Genomic DNA, 15826 nt, shown 5'->3' on the forward strand with positions numbered 1-15826 from the left:
ATTTTGAGAGTTCATTCCTAAAGAGCCCATCACTGTCATCCCAGCCAAGTATTTCTTTTTATATACCCCCACCCCTCTCCATTTGCCTTGAGCTGCCCCTCCAAGCCCCCACTGATGATATAACTAGATGAAATTAAATAGTTTACTTTAAATGTCACCCATGCAGGTCAGCTCTCTCGTGGTCACAGCCCCGGGAGCAGATGAATTTAACACGGGTGTTGAATTTGTTGTAGCTTGTGAATCATCTTGTCAGTGTCAATTTTCCAGGATATCTCTATTTTAGCAGAAGAAGAGAATAAAGGGGGGAATTATTGGGGGTCTCGGGAGGATGATCGCAGTGTGTCTTCTATTCCCCTGTGTGCACCGCCGACACCTCCCGACCGCTCTTGTCGGCTGTATTAATCTGCAGCTGATTATGGTGTCATCTCTCTTATTTATTTATTTTGTGACCTTTTTTCTGTTTTTTTCTCTCTTTGCAATCGGTGACGGCTGGGACAGGTACACGAACTATGCGACAATTTCTGCCATCGGTATATTAGCTGTTTGAAAGGGAAAATGCCCATAGACCTGGTGATAGAGGAAAGGGAAGGTGGATCAAAGTCCGACAGCGAAGACATGACCAGATCGGCCACTCTCACAGACCAGGTAAGCTGATCTCTATTTTATTTCATTTTTTATCATTTGATGTATTTTTTTTAAATTATTTTGTATTTGTTATGAGCACGTGGTGAGTTAATTTAGCCATATTTAAAATGTAATGATTATCAGAGTTATACTCCCAGGATGATTTTATTGAGGCCGGCTCAGGGATTCGAACCGGCCGGGAGACGGGTTTTACGAAGCCCCTGTGCGGCTTTTTCAGGTGTCTGTTGAGTTTGCCTGATGTGCAGTTTGCCCCCATTAATTAAAGCTTAGCCTGGCACGGCTGCCAATGATATGGCGGCTCCTGGGTGTACAGAACAGTAAGCGGCCTTCCAGTCTTGGTGGTCCGCTGGGTAAGAAGGAGCTGGGCTGCAAGAAGGAGCTGGGCTATTTTCTGTGCTGTGTGTACGCTTCATTAGGCCGCCTTGTCAGTTTCCCTTGGCCGGGCGCATTCAGAGCTGACTGCACATTGCTTTGTGCACAGGCGGCTTCTCAGAAAGCGCGCCCATTCCCCTTCCCTCCCTACACAGCAGAGAGAGGGGGGACAGGAGCGGCACGGACAGCCTCTAAGAGAACTCCAGTAGGGCCGATGGGGTCCTGCTTGTTTCTATAGGGACAGGCGCGCGTGGGCTCCTGTACCACGTGACCACCTGAGGCCTAAATGGCGGGACGCTGGCCCTGTGAGGGAGTTCAGACATGAAAGCCTGAGGTATAAATTCACACCGAACCAACCTGCTCCTCGGGTGTTTATGGCTCCTAATTAGGGTTCAGGTATAGCCAAACCTAAATACACACAGCAGTATGCAGCCTGAGAGTGTGACAACACATCACATTATGAAGAGACAGGGTTGTCACCCAGAGCTGTTTTGGATTACAGACACTTTATACAGGGAGTAGGTGCTGTGTACCTCACAGAAAATAGCATTGGGGTTATTTATCCAAAGTTATATAGGTTGTGTATTTACAAAGGTATTATGAGGCATGCAACAGGATTTTCACTTCATGGTAAATCAGGCAACTTCACATGATTGGGTACTGCAAAGTGAATGTTCACATTTACCAAGTTATATGAAAATTATTTTGCAGAGTAATCATTAACTTTGGTAATTAAACAGCGTGAATTCATTTAGTAAATAATCTCAATGTCAGAGATCTCAGCACACAGAAATCCAGAAAGATCATCACATAAATTCTGTAATACTGTGCAATATATTACAGACTCAAAACAGGGAATCTGACATTCCTTCGTGGGAATCTTCCAGGTCTATGATAGTGACCATGTTCCAGGTCAATAGCAGTAATTCATTCCCAACAGTGAATAATTGAGGGAATGTCAGATTCCCTGTTTAATAAATGTGTTAGGTTTTAGATATCCTAGAACCTTAGTTCTGCAGTTTGCAATTAATAATTCACATAAATATTCATTATGTGAAACAAAGACAACCAAACATAAAACAAAAACTTTCTAAAATTCCCATTTTCACCATTTTCCCCTCATCTCTTTCTCGGGTGACAACAGTAAAGTTGCAGATTTCAGTTTGTGTGTTGGTCACAATGTTCACCTCTCCCCAATGGGAACACAGAGAGCAACAACAACTCTCCATTACTTGGAAATCTTCCTGCTATACATAGAATATTTTATACATCTACGCTGACATTTTATATTATATGGCATTGATTGGTTACAGGGGCTGGTGATTGGGGGGGTCTAAGTAAAGAAAAACTGATTTAGACAGCTAAAACCAACCAATCAGGTTACAGTAAAATGATAAAAACTTTAAATCTAAAGCAAATCTGGGGAAATATTTAAGGATGACTCTTCACATTGCAATAAGTGTTTCTTGTGTTATAACAACTTTCTTTGGATGAATGTGTTGATTCCTAAAAAAAACAATCAGGTTAGTGGGATATTTAAAAGAATTAGGAATTTCCCACAAACTTGGTTGTTTTTTAATAAACACAAAGTTTGTCGGTCTGGTGAGTGAACCAGAGAATTGTGTTGTGGGGCCTCCAAACAGAATGACGGAGGAGATGACGGTGATGGGGAATGTGGGGTTAAGAAAGAAAGACGTGGAAATATTTACTTTTGATGGATACAATTTTAAACTTTGATTTATATGATTTCAATATCATCATGATTGGAGAAATGAAGTGAAGGTTATCAATGAACTTGTTTTAGTAAATCAGTTGTTATCTTGTGTTGTGTTTTCCTGTGTTCTAGGCAAAGATCACATTTCTTTTCAATGTCTTTTCCCAATATAATAGATACTCCATGCTTTCCTATTTACCATTGGCTGTGATAATATAAAATGTGATAACGCTTGGAAACAAATGTTTGCTACATATTGCAGATATATGAGTTTATTTGGTGAATTATTACATTGTGATAATTGCATTTGTAATGATGATGTTACCTTTATTGGAGGAGAATTAAGTTGGGCGAAGTTCTGTCCAGCTTTTTATATCTTTGATATGGGTTGTGTGAAGTTTGTTGATTCCAAGCAATGCAATGATTAAATAGACAGAAAGTTATAAAGAAGTAATAGGTTATTGTTCTTTTTACTTACGTGCTTTGTAAGAGTTAAATTTGTATCTTTTTGTAATTTCCTCAAAGATTGAATATTTGGTGGAATTATTTTTATATAAAACATATAAAGTTGTATTTATCACTTGTTACATTGGATCATATTGCAGATTTGGCTCAGGGTTGATGCTGGTTTGGTTGTAGAAAATGTGGTGCCCTGTTGTCAGTCATAGTTTATAAATAGGCATGATTAATGTCTTTGCAGATAGCATTTAGGGTGTAATCAGAGGGGCTCCTGGGAATTCCATGTTGGTTACACAATGCACAGCCAGACACACAAAGGTTCACACGTCTCCATCATCCCTTTTAGGTAAATTGTGCTGCAGTAACGTGAAGTCGCCGTGCTCTAGCCTGGCCTTGGTCTTCTAGGGTTAACCGGTATCTATGTACTTTGATTTGTGATGTGATCAGATGCTTTTTATAGATCACAAGGTTATTTTATCATGATACAGATTCATGGCCATGCTATGAAAATACTTTTAAAACTTTTAAGAAACCTTTTTTAAATTACAAAGCGTAGCAAGTGCTTCTCTTGCACGTCCGCTGCAATCTATAAATAAAATATGGATCGATATTAATGAGACGTATGTTTTTAATTGTTGTTCCTGGGATAAGTCCACGTCTCTGTCCCCAGCATATGTAGAGAGGTGATGCGTAGCACTGATCAGGCCTTGTTCACGTCACACACTCACATACACAGCTTTGTATCCTAGGGAACTCATAGTGAAAACACACAGGCCGCCGCCGCTGCTGAGTTCAAAATTGCAATCCAACAAGTCGAGCTAGAAATTGAGTTTCTTAAAGCTCTGGAGTGCCGGGCACATAAAGCTATTTGAGCAAATTACAAGAATAGCTCTGGGGCACAAATGAAATCAGCGCTTTAATTGCCTCCAAAATGAAGATTTATACCCTATTTTCCCAAGAAATCGTTATTTTCTTGAAAAAGCGACCCACCAAGCCATGAGCATAACATATTTTAAAGATCAATTAGCAAATTCAACTGATTCAGAAAATGTGTACTGGGAAGAGTTTGGGATATTCAACATTTTTTTTAGGGCCTAAGAATATTTGGCATTAAACAAGGCAATTATAAAAGTACATAGGTTACTTAGTTGCACTCTTTATCCTCATGGCTTTGGATAATCAACATGGCAGGATATATATTCCTTGCATGCCTTCAATTCCTTACTATAAAGCTAGGACAAGAGTAAGCCAGCATAATGCTTCTATACACATCCCTGTCATCTAATACATCACAGATTGTAACAATGTAGCTTGAAATAAATTGTTACATTGATAACAAAGCCCCTGCTGAATGTTTGCATTATGGTGTTATTATTATGGTGGTTGAAGAGTATTTATTATGATAAGTTATCATGGAAAAAAGTAAAAGCCACATACAAAGTACATTTGGCCACAGTAACCAATCAGAAGGAATTTTTAAACTGAATAGAAACCGATTGGTTGTAAGGTTTACTGTACTTTTATAATTACTTTTTACTCTTTGTACCACCATCTGAAGAAGAAAGTTTTGTTTAATAAGGCAGCAAGAAGATTTCAAATTTAGTAAAGAGCAATCAGAAAGAATCAAATCTAAGCCTTTATTGTTTCTCATGAGCTGATCCATGCAAGTCTCTGGAATGGTCTTCCTCATCCTATTCGGCTTGCTCCTACTTTCTGCTCATTTAAAAGAGCCCTCAAAACGTATTTTTTCAAACTTGCCTGCCCGTACGCTTCTGTCTTTTGAAACCGTCACTACTTCTTACTACTCCATATCTCCCCTCCTATTGTGTGTTACTTCCCCCACCTCCTAGATTGTAAGCTCTTTGGGACAGGGTCCCTCCTTCTGTGTCACTGTCTGTCATTTGCAAACCCTATTTAATGTACAGTGCTAAGTAATATGTTGGAGCTATATAAATCCTGTTTAATATTAATAATAATAATAATAATATTGTATACATGTCAGCTCATGGCCATGATCAGTGCTATACATTATTATTATTATTATTATTATTATTATATTCATTAATAAACTGAATTTTTTATAACACCAACATATTACGCAGTGCTGTATACAACACCATATATTAATATATTTTATTTTAATTGCACAGTCCTGCAAGGATGATAAAGAATTTTAGATTTTTGTAGTCTGGGAAATGAGAAAATGTATCATTTGTTGATCATACATTTACTAGAAAAGTATATAATACAGAAACAGGGACACTTTGAATTTAATAGAAACTAAACAGCCACCTCACTAGCCCTACCCATGAAAACCTTTGCTGTAGACCTAAGAGGAAAAAAAATAAACCTAGCATTTTCTTGTGAATGTCGCTGATCCAGTTCTAAGTTTTCTGAAAAACACAGATAGCCTTCAGGTGTTTTGTGATCTGGAGAGGCTAGCTGCTTGTTTTACTTGTTTTGTAGCAAAGCATGGCGAGGAGGTAGAGAGCTTTTACCAGCACCAGGGTCTGTTCTTCATCGCAGTAATCTTGTGTTTCCTGTCCAGCAGCTGACCTCACAGTTCAGATCCTTTACCTCAGGAGGAGCTCTAGGACTAAGTTTCATCAATTTTCTCACATAGGTTTCGCTCTGTACAGTATGTTGTAACATGTTGCTGCTAAGATTGTTAAAATTTCTGAAATACTTTTTGGCAAACCAGTGGACAGTAGACATTTGCTTGTCAAAAAGAAAACGGCCATTTTGTTTACTAACTCAACAATATTAGGATTGTTGTCTATTGATGCGCACGCAGCTAATTACTGGTTCTTGGGATATGGTGAAATGTTGACTTAGACAAAAATGGCTGCCGAGCATACCTAAATGTTTTTGATAAGGGTAGCTGTTTGAATAAAAGTTTTGGAAGCTGCCATCAGCATCTTAATTTTGGAGGTACAAGTTCCAGATCTGTGAGCTGATTCCCCCTTTATTACTTTGTAATTCAGTGACCCACAACGAGCATGTTAATATCACGTGTCCTACACATGGTGTGCACATGCCTGTTCCAGGTCAATGACTCACCAAGTACCTTCACAAAAAAAGTCATCAATGGCAGATCCATATTTCTGTCCTGGCAGATTCCCTTTTTTGTGATAGTGGCCTTTGAGTTGTGCAATCTTTTGGAATGGTCTGTTAGTAATTAAAATATGTAGCAAGTGTTTAGCAACATGATGGTCACAGTTAAAGCATAAAGCTTTGAAATAAAAGCAGCTCAATGTTATTGTCAATCAAGCTTTCATTTTCAGTTTAAGTTCGCTAGAGAATGTTGTTATTTCTATGGCACAGTAAGCTTTAAATAAAAATTGGAAAATCAAAACTGAAAGATGAACTCCCCTATATATATATCTTCTTGCGTTATTTGCCCATTGCTTGTTTGTGCGCGGTGACTCCTATCTTCCATAGGAACTACTCATTTATGGTAATGAATCTTTATAGATGTCCGCCTTGACAACCAGCTGTCTGCTCCAAAGAAGTCCAGACTTTGCTGGATTGTAGCCCTGTACTAGAAACATTAAGGAATCAGAATTACAACACATTGCTGGCATCTTTCTTTAGCTTTATGTGTTTTATTGTACTCAGAACTGTATATCATCTTTCCTGGGTTTGCTTCATTTACTTCATCATAGCTTTTATTGATCGTAGCATTATAAGTTTTGTAATTATTCATACATGAATTTGTTAACCTTAGATAATTGTTAGTTCCTTATGATATGTGTCAGTTACTAGTAATCTTTCCTTCATTTATGGCACAGAAGAAGGAAGATCAGAATGTTGTATAACAAATAAGACACTATACAAAAAATGGCTTTTGAAAATGAAATATGTGTTGGTATTGCCGAATCAGCAGTTTTCTAAACTTTACACACTTTTGTAGATAGCTGTGAGGGAAGTTCGTGGAGTAGAAGCTTTGAGCAGAGCTTTGTATCTGGTCACTGTGAAAAATTATTTACCATGGCTGTGTCTATAGTGAATTTCCTATTACACGCTAACTATAAAGCAGATAACAAAAAGACTCCAGGAAAAAAATATAGCTTTTTCCAGTTAGTAAATTGCTGCTTGTTCTTGGATTTTTTTTTGTTGGCGTTAGATTCTCTGTAATTGTTTGTAGTACACATTAGATTTGTAAAGCATTAGACATCAGAGTAAAGCAAAATATTTTTGTCTCCATTATCACTTGCTTCACAGTTTTTCCAATTTGTTTAATTATTTTTTTTTTGCTGATTGACCCCGTTGCTTTAGTTTCTGTGGCACAGAATAGACGCAGACCAGGAACAGCAAGATTGCATGCGTCATGGACTTTTTTTTTTTTGGTAGCCCGTATGTCAAATATTCAATATATCATTTACAGCTCAGGCCCACACAATGAGGTTCAAAGCATAAAGTTTGTTTACACCTTCGCACTTTTACTCTGTTATCCTGATCATTATGTGATCATTAAAAATAAAACCATTGATCCCTCACTTAAAGGGCAGTTTGATCAGTTTTTCTACTTTCAAGCTGTTTCATATGTCTCTGTGCAAATTTCAGAACAGATCAAGTTTCTTTAGCCCTCTGGCTAGAGAGGAGTTAATTTGTCTTTTTCATGGGTTACAGATGAGCAAAACACTTTGCACATTTCAGATAATAAAGATCACATCAATAACTGGAAAACTGGGGCAGCGATAGGTAGCAGAGTGTTGGTTTGTCTGCAATCTATGTAAAACAATTGTGGAAGTGATTAGTTTTATCTCTAGCTTGTTTTCAAGTATGGGGGTTTATGTTATTATATGGTTATACACATGCAACTGCTGTCTTTTTAGTTGAATTTAAAAAAAAATTAAAAAAAAACAAAATTCTAAAAAATGTAAGAGTTTAAAATTACCATACATTTTTGCATTTGTGGCATCCATGTTTTGCTGTCTATGTATTCAGATATATTTTTACCTAGATAACAATAAATCCCCTTTGTGTCTTAATATGCTCTTGTTTTTTAGCCCCTTCAATGTACTCAAAACTGTGTAAAAGTAACATAGAATCCCTTTAAAAAGCCTAACTGCATAAATGTCATTATATTAGAAAGTCCAGTGACAAGTCTCTTTATTTAGTATTTTTTCAGTGCAATACTTGGATGCAGTCATTGTTTTGTCTACAAAATAGTGCAGGCTGTATTAAATATTTTGTATTTTACTTTGTAAACTTCTATTGGAATCTGCTTTACTTATATTAGATGCATTGAATAGTATTTGCTGCTTTTTATTTGTGCTGAAGACTGATCTCCGCAGTGATAGAACAGTTAAGTTAGTTATAGTTTATAGATGACAGTAAAAGATAGATGATGAGAAATGCTATGTATATACAGGTGTTACAGCAAATACATCAAACTCCAAAATAAACTTTTAGAAAGTACCAAGTTTTCTAAACCTAAGCTCTGCCATTCTTATACCATAACATTATTTTTAGTTTGCATAGTCTTAAATAAAAATATTAATTCCTAATACATTAGTGATGGCTTGATAGTGGTGGTTTGTAAAAACAAAGAGGTCATTTAAAGTGAATCTGTCACGTGTATCTGTTCAGTGTTACTCAACAGAATAAATTATTTCAGGGATTGCTTTTAGTCTTGAAAGCCGTACGGCCATGGCTAAGTATTCACCAGTTGTGAATCAGTAGAGTAGGAAACCTGTGACACTTTTCTGTGCCTGGACGCCGCCGCTAATTATTCCATTTGGCTTCCTCCAGAGTGACAGGTTCTCTTTAATAAAGGAGGTTGGTTTTTACATTGCTTAGCAATTTGCACCTCTAAGAATTAGACTTGTTAATACAAATTCAAACAGCTTTTAGTAAATGATTTCCTAACTGGAGAATAATCAATTTTACCGTTTAATATTTATGTTAGCCTAAATATGAAAAGGGAACTCGTTTGACAAATGTGAATATTCACGAGGTCTGCGCAAATCATCATATAATTACCAAACCTATACCAAGTCTAAATGCAGAAGCATTTCTGAAAAATAAAAATAAAATAGGCAGCCCGCCAAATCCTTATAGGAGCTAGCAGGCAAATGTTCAAAATGATTGTGCTATGAGGATTTTCATAAAAATGACTAATATTTGACAGGAGTGTCAGGGAAACGGATGACAGAAGACTGATAATAGATTTCAGTAATGTATAACGTGTATTTATAAATATTTCCTAGCAGCTTTCCTTGACTCTAAAAGCTGTAAATGACAGTACTGAAACTGTATTACCATAGAGAGACATCATCAGCTCGTAGTTTTAAGAACTGAAAGTAAGAATTAGTTTTTATTTTTTCCCAAGGTCTTTACCATGGGTTACAGGTTCTTGTGTATTTCTCACATATGTGTTTTTTAAAAGGCATGTAAGTGGAATAAAACAAAGACTTTTTTTCTAGCTTATTTTCATAGATTTTCCGTTCCATTTCCACTGCCTTTTTGTGAGAAACTACCCTTTGGCTTAAAGTATACAACTTGATTTTCCATCGTGTATTTGTCACTATATATATTAGATAGGTCAGAGATTTGAGTGTCAAATTCAATATTTGGTTAGTACATGGGCTACTATAATAAAAGAAGAGTAAAATCAGCTGGGTTGGTGGCGTAGATGTTCCAGAATCCTGTAAACCTGGGGTTATGTATGTCACATGTCTTTTAAAAAAAGTGATTGAACCTCCTTGCTATGTGCTGAGGAGTGAATGAGCTTTTATAAGTTTTTCATTATAAGCAATGTAAGCTGTACATTTAAATTGCTCATTCTGTTTGTGTAACTGGTACAATATATCAGATGTAAATTATAAAGGTTCTTCAAGCCACTACATTGATGTTTGCTATGAGCATTTTAAAAGCTAGTATGGGATAAATTAAAAATGTAAAATCTCCACAATCTTGATGGGGTTTTGAAGTAAACATGTTTGTTTTAGTTGCTTGGAACCATAATTATAGCAAATTCTAAAAGGAACAGATAATTGTTGCTAAACCTGCTAGTGGAGCCGTACATGGAGCCTTTACAACAGGAAAGATGAGACTGGGTCACAGTTATTTGACCTTGGGGTATGAATTGGGGGTCAGCATTTCAGAGGCAGTGACATTACCACTAAGCTACTCCTGTAGCTCTTCAGGGCAGTAACATCAGTGTTTTTCTTGTGCTCAGTGAATGATCAGTGGCATGAAAACTGCGAATGTTACACAACCTGTAGAAAGAAGTGTGTGTTACCCTATGAATATAAAGAAAAATGTTTTTATAGGTTACACAAATTTGTTGGTATATAGAAAGCAAATTAATGCATTGCATTTTTTTTTCATTTCTTCATTTTTTTGTTGTTTTGTTAAAGCAAAGAAATATCTTAATGATGTGTAACTACATTCTGATATGTTCCCCACCATAGTGCGCATGAATATAAACTCCTATTTCGTTACATAATTTCTGAATGTAAATAGGTGTAGTTAACACTCCATATTGTAGACATTGGACACGTTTTTTTCCAGTGCACCCATAAGAAATAATATGGGTGTTAACCTTTCCTCAACTATTGCCCAACAATAGTGACTTTCGTGTAAACTTGCAATGTGCCGATGCTGTGTATATAGTAAATATATTTGCAAGATTTGAGCAAGGAAAATTTGGGAAAGTTTATTTTTATCTCTTTTTTTTCTTTAGAGTTTAAGTTTCCAGGATGTTGGAGGATTCACAGCGTGACTTGAATAAATATGTAATTTAGGTGTAGAGATCTTTGGAAAATGTAATTGTTTAGTAATTCCTAGGGCGTGGAGTACTGGTGGAAGAATAGTACCCCCTATAAAGCATTTACCTAACACCTAACCCTTGCCTACATAAACTTCTAAAATGTAATCATCTCTCAGCAGTAAGAATTATTAATTCAGAGGATTTGCAGCAATATACCTAATCTGTTGTTTATACTGGTAATATAGGTGGTCACAGACAGGACAGATCACCATATCACCAGATCTCGTTCATCATAGATTTAGGCAATGCCAGAAAGCATTACTGTAAAATATTTTAGGTGGTTAGATCATGCCACCATGATTACCTGTCCTTTATTATATAAGTCAATTGCCTGGTAATGGTGTCTTTGTGATACTAGCTTCTGAATGTTCACATGAACTAGTGATGTACATCTGAACACCTCCACTTACAAACCCCCCAAAAAAGTGATTCTATCCCACTATTAGCCCCCATCACTTAGCTTTCCGCAGCCAGGGGAACTGAAAACTGAACTGAAGGATTTTTTGACAGATACTCCTGATTGTGTACAGTTCTATCTATGTTTTTCATAATAGCTAACAATCCTCTCATGTTACTGGAATTATTACTTATTTACTTAGTGATGATGTTCATTATCCAGCTGTCAATTCCCAATGCAGACTTGAATCATTTTGGTCACTGTAATACAATACAGACAGTTCTCATGAAAGGCATGTTGATAACATAGGCTCAGTGTTTGTTTGTCCAACGCACTAATCATAATTTAGGAATAGAACTTTAATAGTTCTTTCTTCCTGTCTTCCCCTTCATTCACATAGTCATGATGGAATTCTGTTGTTCGGAACAAATGCAAACCTTTTTTATGATACAGCTGGACGGTTAGCAAAGTGCCATATGTTCTCATCTGTAATGCCCATCAGTTGGTGAGATACTACAGCTGGCCACAGACAGGAAGATATCTCACTGAGGATGAAGGATGCTCAGACACCTTCTCTGACCTTCATTATTATATTGCATTGATGGAAAAGTGTTCCTAGTCTATGCATTGTTTAGATCTTGTATGGCGAAGGTTTTTTTTTATTTCTCCGTAAAAAAGAATGGATATGTAACTGTTTCCTCCGGTCATATTACTTTCTCAGCCTGAGCAGAGTATGGCTATCAAAATATGTTGCTCAATTTATTTTTATAATAATTCAAGTTCAATTAGAGTTTTTTTAGCTGTTCAGATGTATATTTTATGTCAGACATCCAGTTTTAAAGAAATGTAAGGGTTTGAAGAAAAACCAGTCCAAATGGATTATCATTGCCAATGGTGCTATTGAACAGTTTATGATTTCAGGCAAAACTTCCAGAACTTTTTCAGGGGGCAAATAAGCATTTCAGAGTGAGAGATTTCCATTAGCGTCCTATTGTATCTCTAGGACAGGCAAAATGATCTAACAGTGATTTAAAACCTGTTTATATATATGAGCTCACAATAAATATGTGTGCTAGACTGGATAGAAGTAAGTCTTAGATATATATTCTTTTTTACAGACACACATTAAAACACTGCAGATGCCTGTAATTTGATTGATTGCATGGGTTAGTACAAAAATCAAAATTCAAAACAGGGCCGAAGGAAGAAAGTTGCTGTTTTATTGTTTTCAGTCATCATAATTCATATCTCCCTCAGACCCCTTCTACAATGGATCCTTTCATCCTACAAACTACAGAACAACTGGAGACAGCACTAAAAATATTTATGCTATTATCCGACTTGCTTAGATATGGTAACTAGAATGGTACGTTATCATTCTCTTGTTACTGTACTTTATTGGTGCTTTAAACTGCAATGGTACTGAGAGGCATATGTCAAAAAAGGCTAAGGGCCCCTCATGCATAGCAAGCAAACACTGATTACTGCAAATATCCAATCCCACTAGACTAATTCATCTTAAAGGAAATTCTTTAAACTGAATTTAATATATTTTTCAAAACATCCAGCTAGCTGCTTGATAGTCTGAATAATACACTGTTGCTGTGATTTGCTGATCGGTCAAGCTGTGAAAATTGTTTATAAATTTTACAGTTGATTGCTTCCTTACTGTTTATGCTTCAAAATCTTGGATGAGAAGGAGTTTGCCAAAACCTTTATATCATGTAGACACTGTTGCACAGGAACTGAGAAACCCTTTTTGGATACAAAGTAGGCAGAAAGACCATCGGTCTTCTTTTACATTTTTACCCAGTTCTCCATCTTTTCCTCACCCATGGGACCTCTGTGTTAGATTGGTCATTGCAGCTGCCAAGAGTTGTATAGTTGCTATTCACAGTTATGCATTTTATAAAAGTAACAAATATAGTACCTTTATTTTCACATATACATTTTTATTTACAGCCTTTTGGAAAAAGCCTATCTTCTATCTGAAACTGAAATAGCACAAAAAAGTAAATATCTTATCCGCAGTGACTTGCCCTTTATTGTATGGTCAAGCAGACCCAAAATGAACCATATATATGGATGTTTGCAAATAAATATAGCAAATATATGTGTATATATATATATATATATATATTTATATATAGCAAATGTATAATAATAAGTATAAAAATTTAAAATACTTAAAAAAGAACCCAATATCATAATTGTTTCCCTTCAAGCATGCCATATGTCTTTTAAATTTATTGCTGCCTTCTAGACTATAGACTTCAAGGCAGAAAAAAATCTGAGTGCCATTGTGTGATCCATATATTTACAAGCTCAGGCCTGCTAAGCTTTAATGTTCATTCCAGTATAGTTATGGAAGAAGAGAGGGGCTAAAAAAAAGGTTTATTAAAAAAACGTAGCAGCCAGGAAAGATATCCATGTGACAGTGAGAGTTTTGAGTGGAACTTATAGGTTTCATCATTGATCTTCTGTGTATAAACTTTGTGGACCACATAGAAAAATATCAATTTAAAGAGGGCTTTCGTTCTTTCATCTGCTGCCGGTCTCAATAAAGTTTTGCAGCCTATTCTAGTTATTGCTAGGGAGAATAGTGCAAGGGATGTCTGAAATGCAAGCACGTGCTGTATGCATGACTGCTACAGAAGGCTACAATTCATCATGAGATCCTAAATAAAATTTAAAGAGAAAGATATCATTTTGAACGTAATTTAAGAGTGACAGTGGTTGTGCTACAGCCTTGTTGTTATTTTGTTGTTTATGGGGATTGGTGCTGGTAGTAACTACATCCTACACATGCTCTCATTTAGTAAAATTATTAGTGTGTATATATATATATATTTCCACCTGAAACTTATTATTTGAAGTGAGCACCAGCTAGGGTAAATATTTACTTCTTTAGAATCATCTATTCACAAGTTATTATATATGTGTTAACTAAGGGTTTGGCTGAAATCTCAGAGGAAGAACCTGGAGTGCTGCATACACATTTATTGGTTTAGCACCTAAGAGAGTAGATATCATTGTTAAGTAGATTTTATGAAAGCGGATCCGTATCATGTGTCTTTATTTAACATACACTTTCATCTTTTCAATTGCTTTTATTTGTTTTGTTTACAGAGAAGTAGCACTAAATACTTCCTTTGTTAGGATCTTTTCTGAGAGGTGCTCTATACAATGTGAAAGAGTGCAGAGAATAAACATTTCTCCGACTGGACTCTACAAAGTGATACATCTTTCCAGCAACCACGTGCTGCTATTAAATACAAAAAATCTGTTCTATTCTTATTTCTTCCAACATTCTGTGGCATTTGGGAGTTTAAAATCGATGGAGGAATATGATGACAGATTTTGTTTTTCTACCATAAGGTTGAGTACAAATATGGAGCATACGTGATTTATTCCCATTATAATCCTTGAATATAAAGTATACATTTGTTTGCACCTTATGGTGTGACCATTAATACACAGCTGCCTAGATCTTGGTTCCCAAGGCTTTTCCTGTATATGGTTCTATCCAATAGCAGTTAAAAAAAGACACAGAAAGCTGCCTACTTGTGCTGCCTTAGTTACATAAACATTGGACATAGTGTTATGGTCTACAGATTTTATCAATCATCTCATCAGGAGATCTCTCTTGTGTGGATGCATGTCATATGCCACTTTACAATACTGCACATTGCAGCATAAATATTTTACCACCATACTCCACTGAGTTATGTACATATTTGTATGTTGTTACAACTGATGAATAAATCCCCAAAACATGTAGTTATGTAGATTACCTGGAAAACAGGATACCTCCTGTTTTTTTGGACCTCTTAATATGTCAACATTGTGGTTAAATTCCCTGCTGAAACAGTTTGAGCTTTCTAGAAAGCTATTTTGCCTTTAATTTCTTTTGATCATGCCGCCATTATTGTGGTGTAACCAAAAGATAAAAGATGCAGTGGAAGGTCACCTTAGGAATGGTCCCTATCACAAGAGTTATTTGTAACAGTAGTTTTTTTTATTTTAAGTGTAAAGTGTTGAGTAGTTAGTAAGAAATATTTTAGACTAATTTGCTCAAGAGTAATGTATAAACTATAGTAGCTTATTCTATCACTGATGGCCGCTGTAAATTTCAGTGGAAATGTACTAGACAATCATGCATATGGGTACACCAATTCAGAGGAGAAGAGAGAATTGGCTAAGGACCTGAACTCAAGGTCCTCAGGCACCGGAGACCTATATGGTGATCATGTTCTCATCATGTATGGTTAATTTGTAATAACATAAGGTCATGCTATATGGGTTATGAAATAAATGTAAGCCTGTGAATAGGTTTATTGACCATGAAATTCATTGTCTCTTAACTATGTTACCCACCATCTTGAATGTAGAATAGAGTGTTGCTCAAAAGTAAAGTAACAATATTGTCAGTGATTATGGGTTAGTTAGTATACTTCCC

General features: G+C 36.1%; 1 protein-coding gene across 1 annotated transcript in view; it reads left to right on the forward strand.

The window, feature by feature from the left end:
* MEIS1 (Meis homeobox 1) overlaps nucleotides 1-15826 on the forward strand; it is a 108712-nt gene that overhangs the window by 8568 nt on the left and 84318 nt on the right. Inside the window, exon 6 of the mRNA XM_072409572.1 lies at nucleotides 499-645. Coding sequence (XP_072265673.1) covers nucleotides 499-645 — 147 coding nt within the window. The remainder of the gene's footprint in view (nucleotides 1-498; nucleotides 646-15826) is intronic.

The sequence above is a fragment of the Pyxicephalus adspersus genome, chromosome 4, assembly GCF_032062135.1.
Source record: "Pyxicephalus adspersus chromosome 4, UCB_Pads_2.0, whole genome shotgun sequence".
Classification (NCBI taxonomy): Eukaryota; Metazoa; Chordata; class Amphibia; order Anura; family Pyxicephalidae; genus Pyxicephalus; species Pyxicephalus adspersus.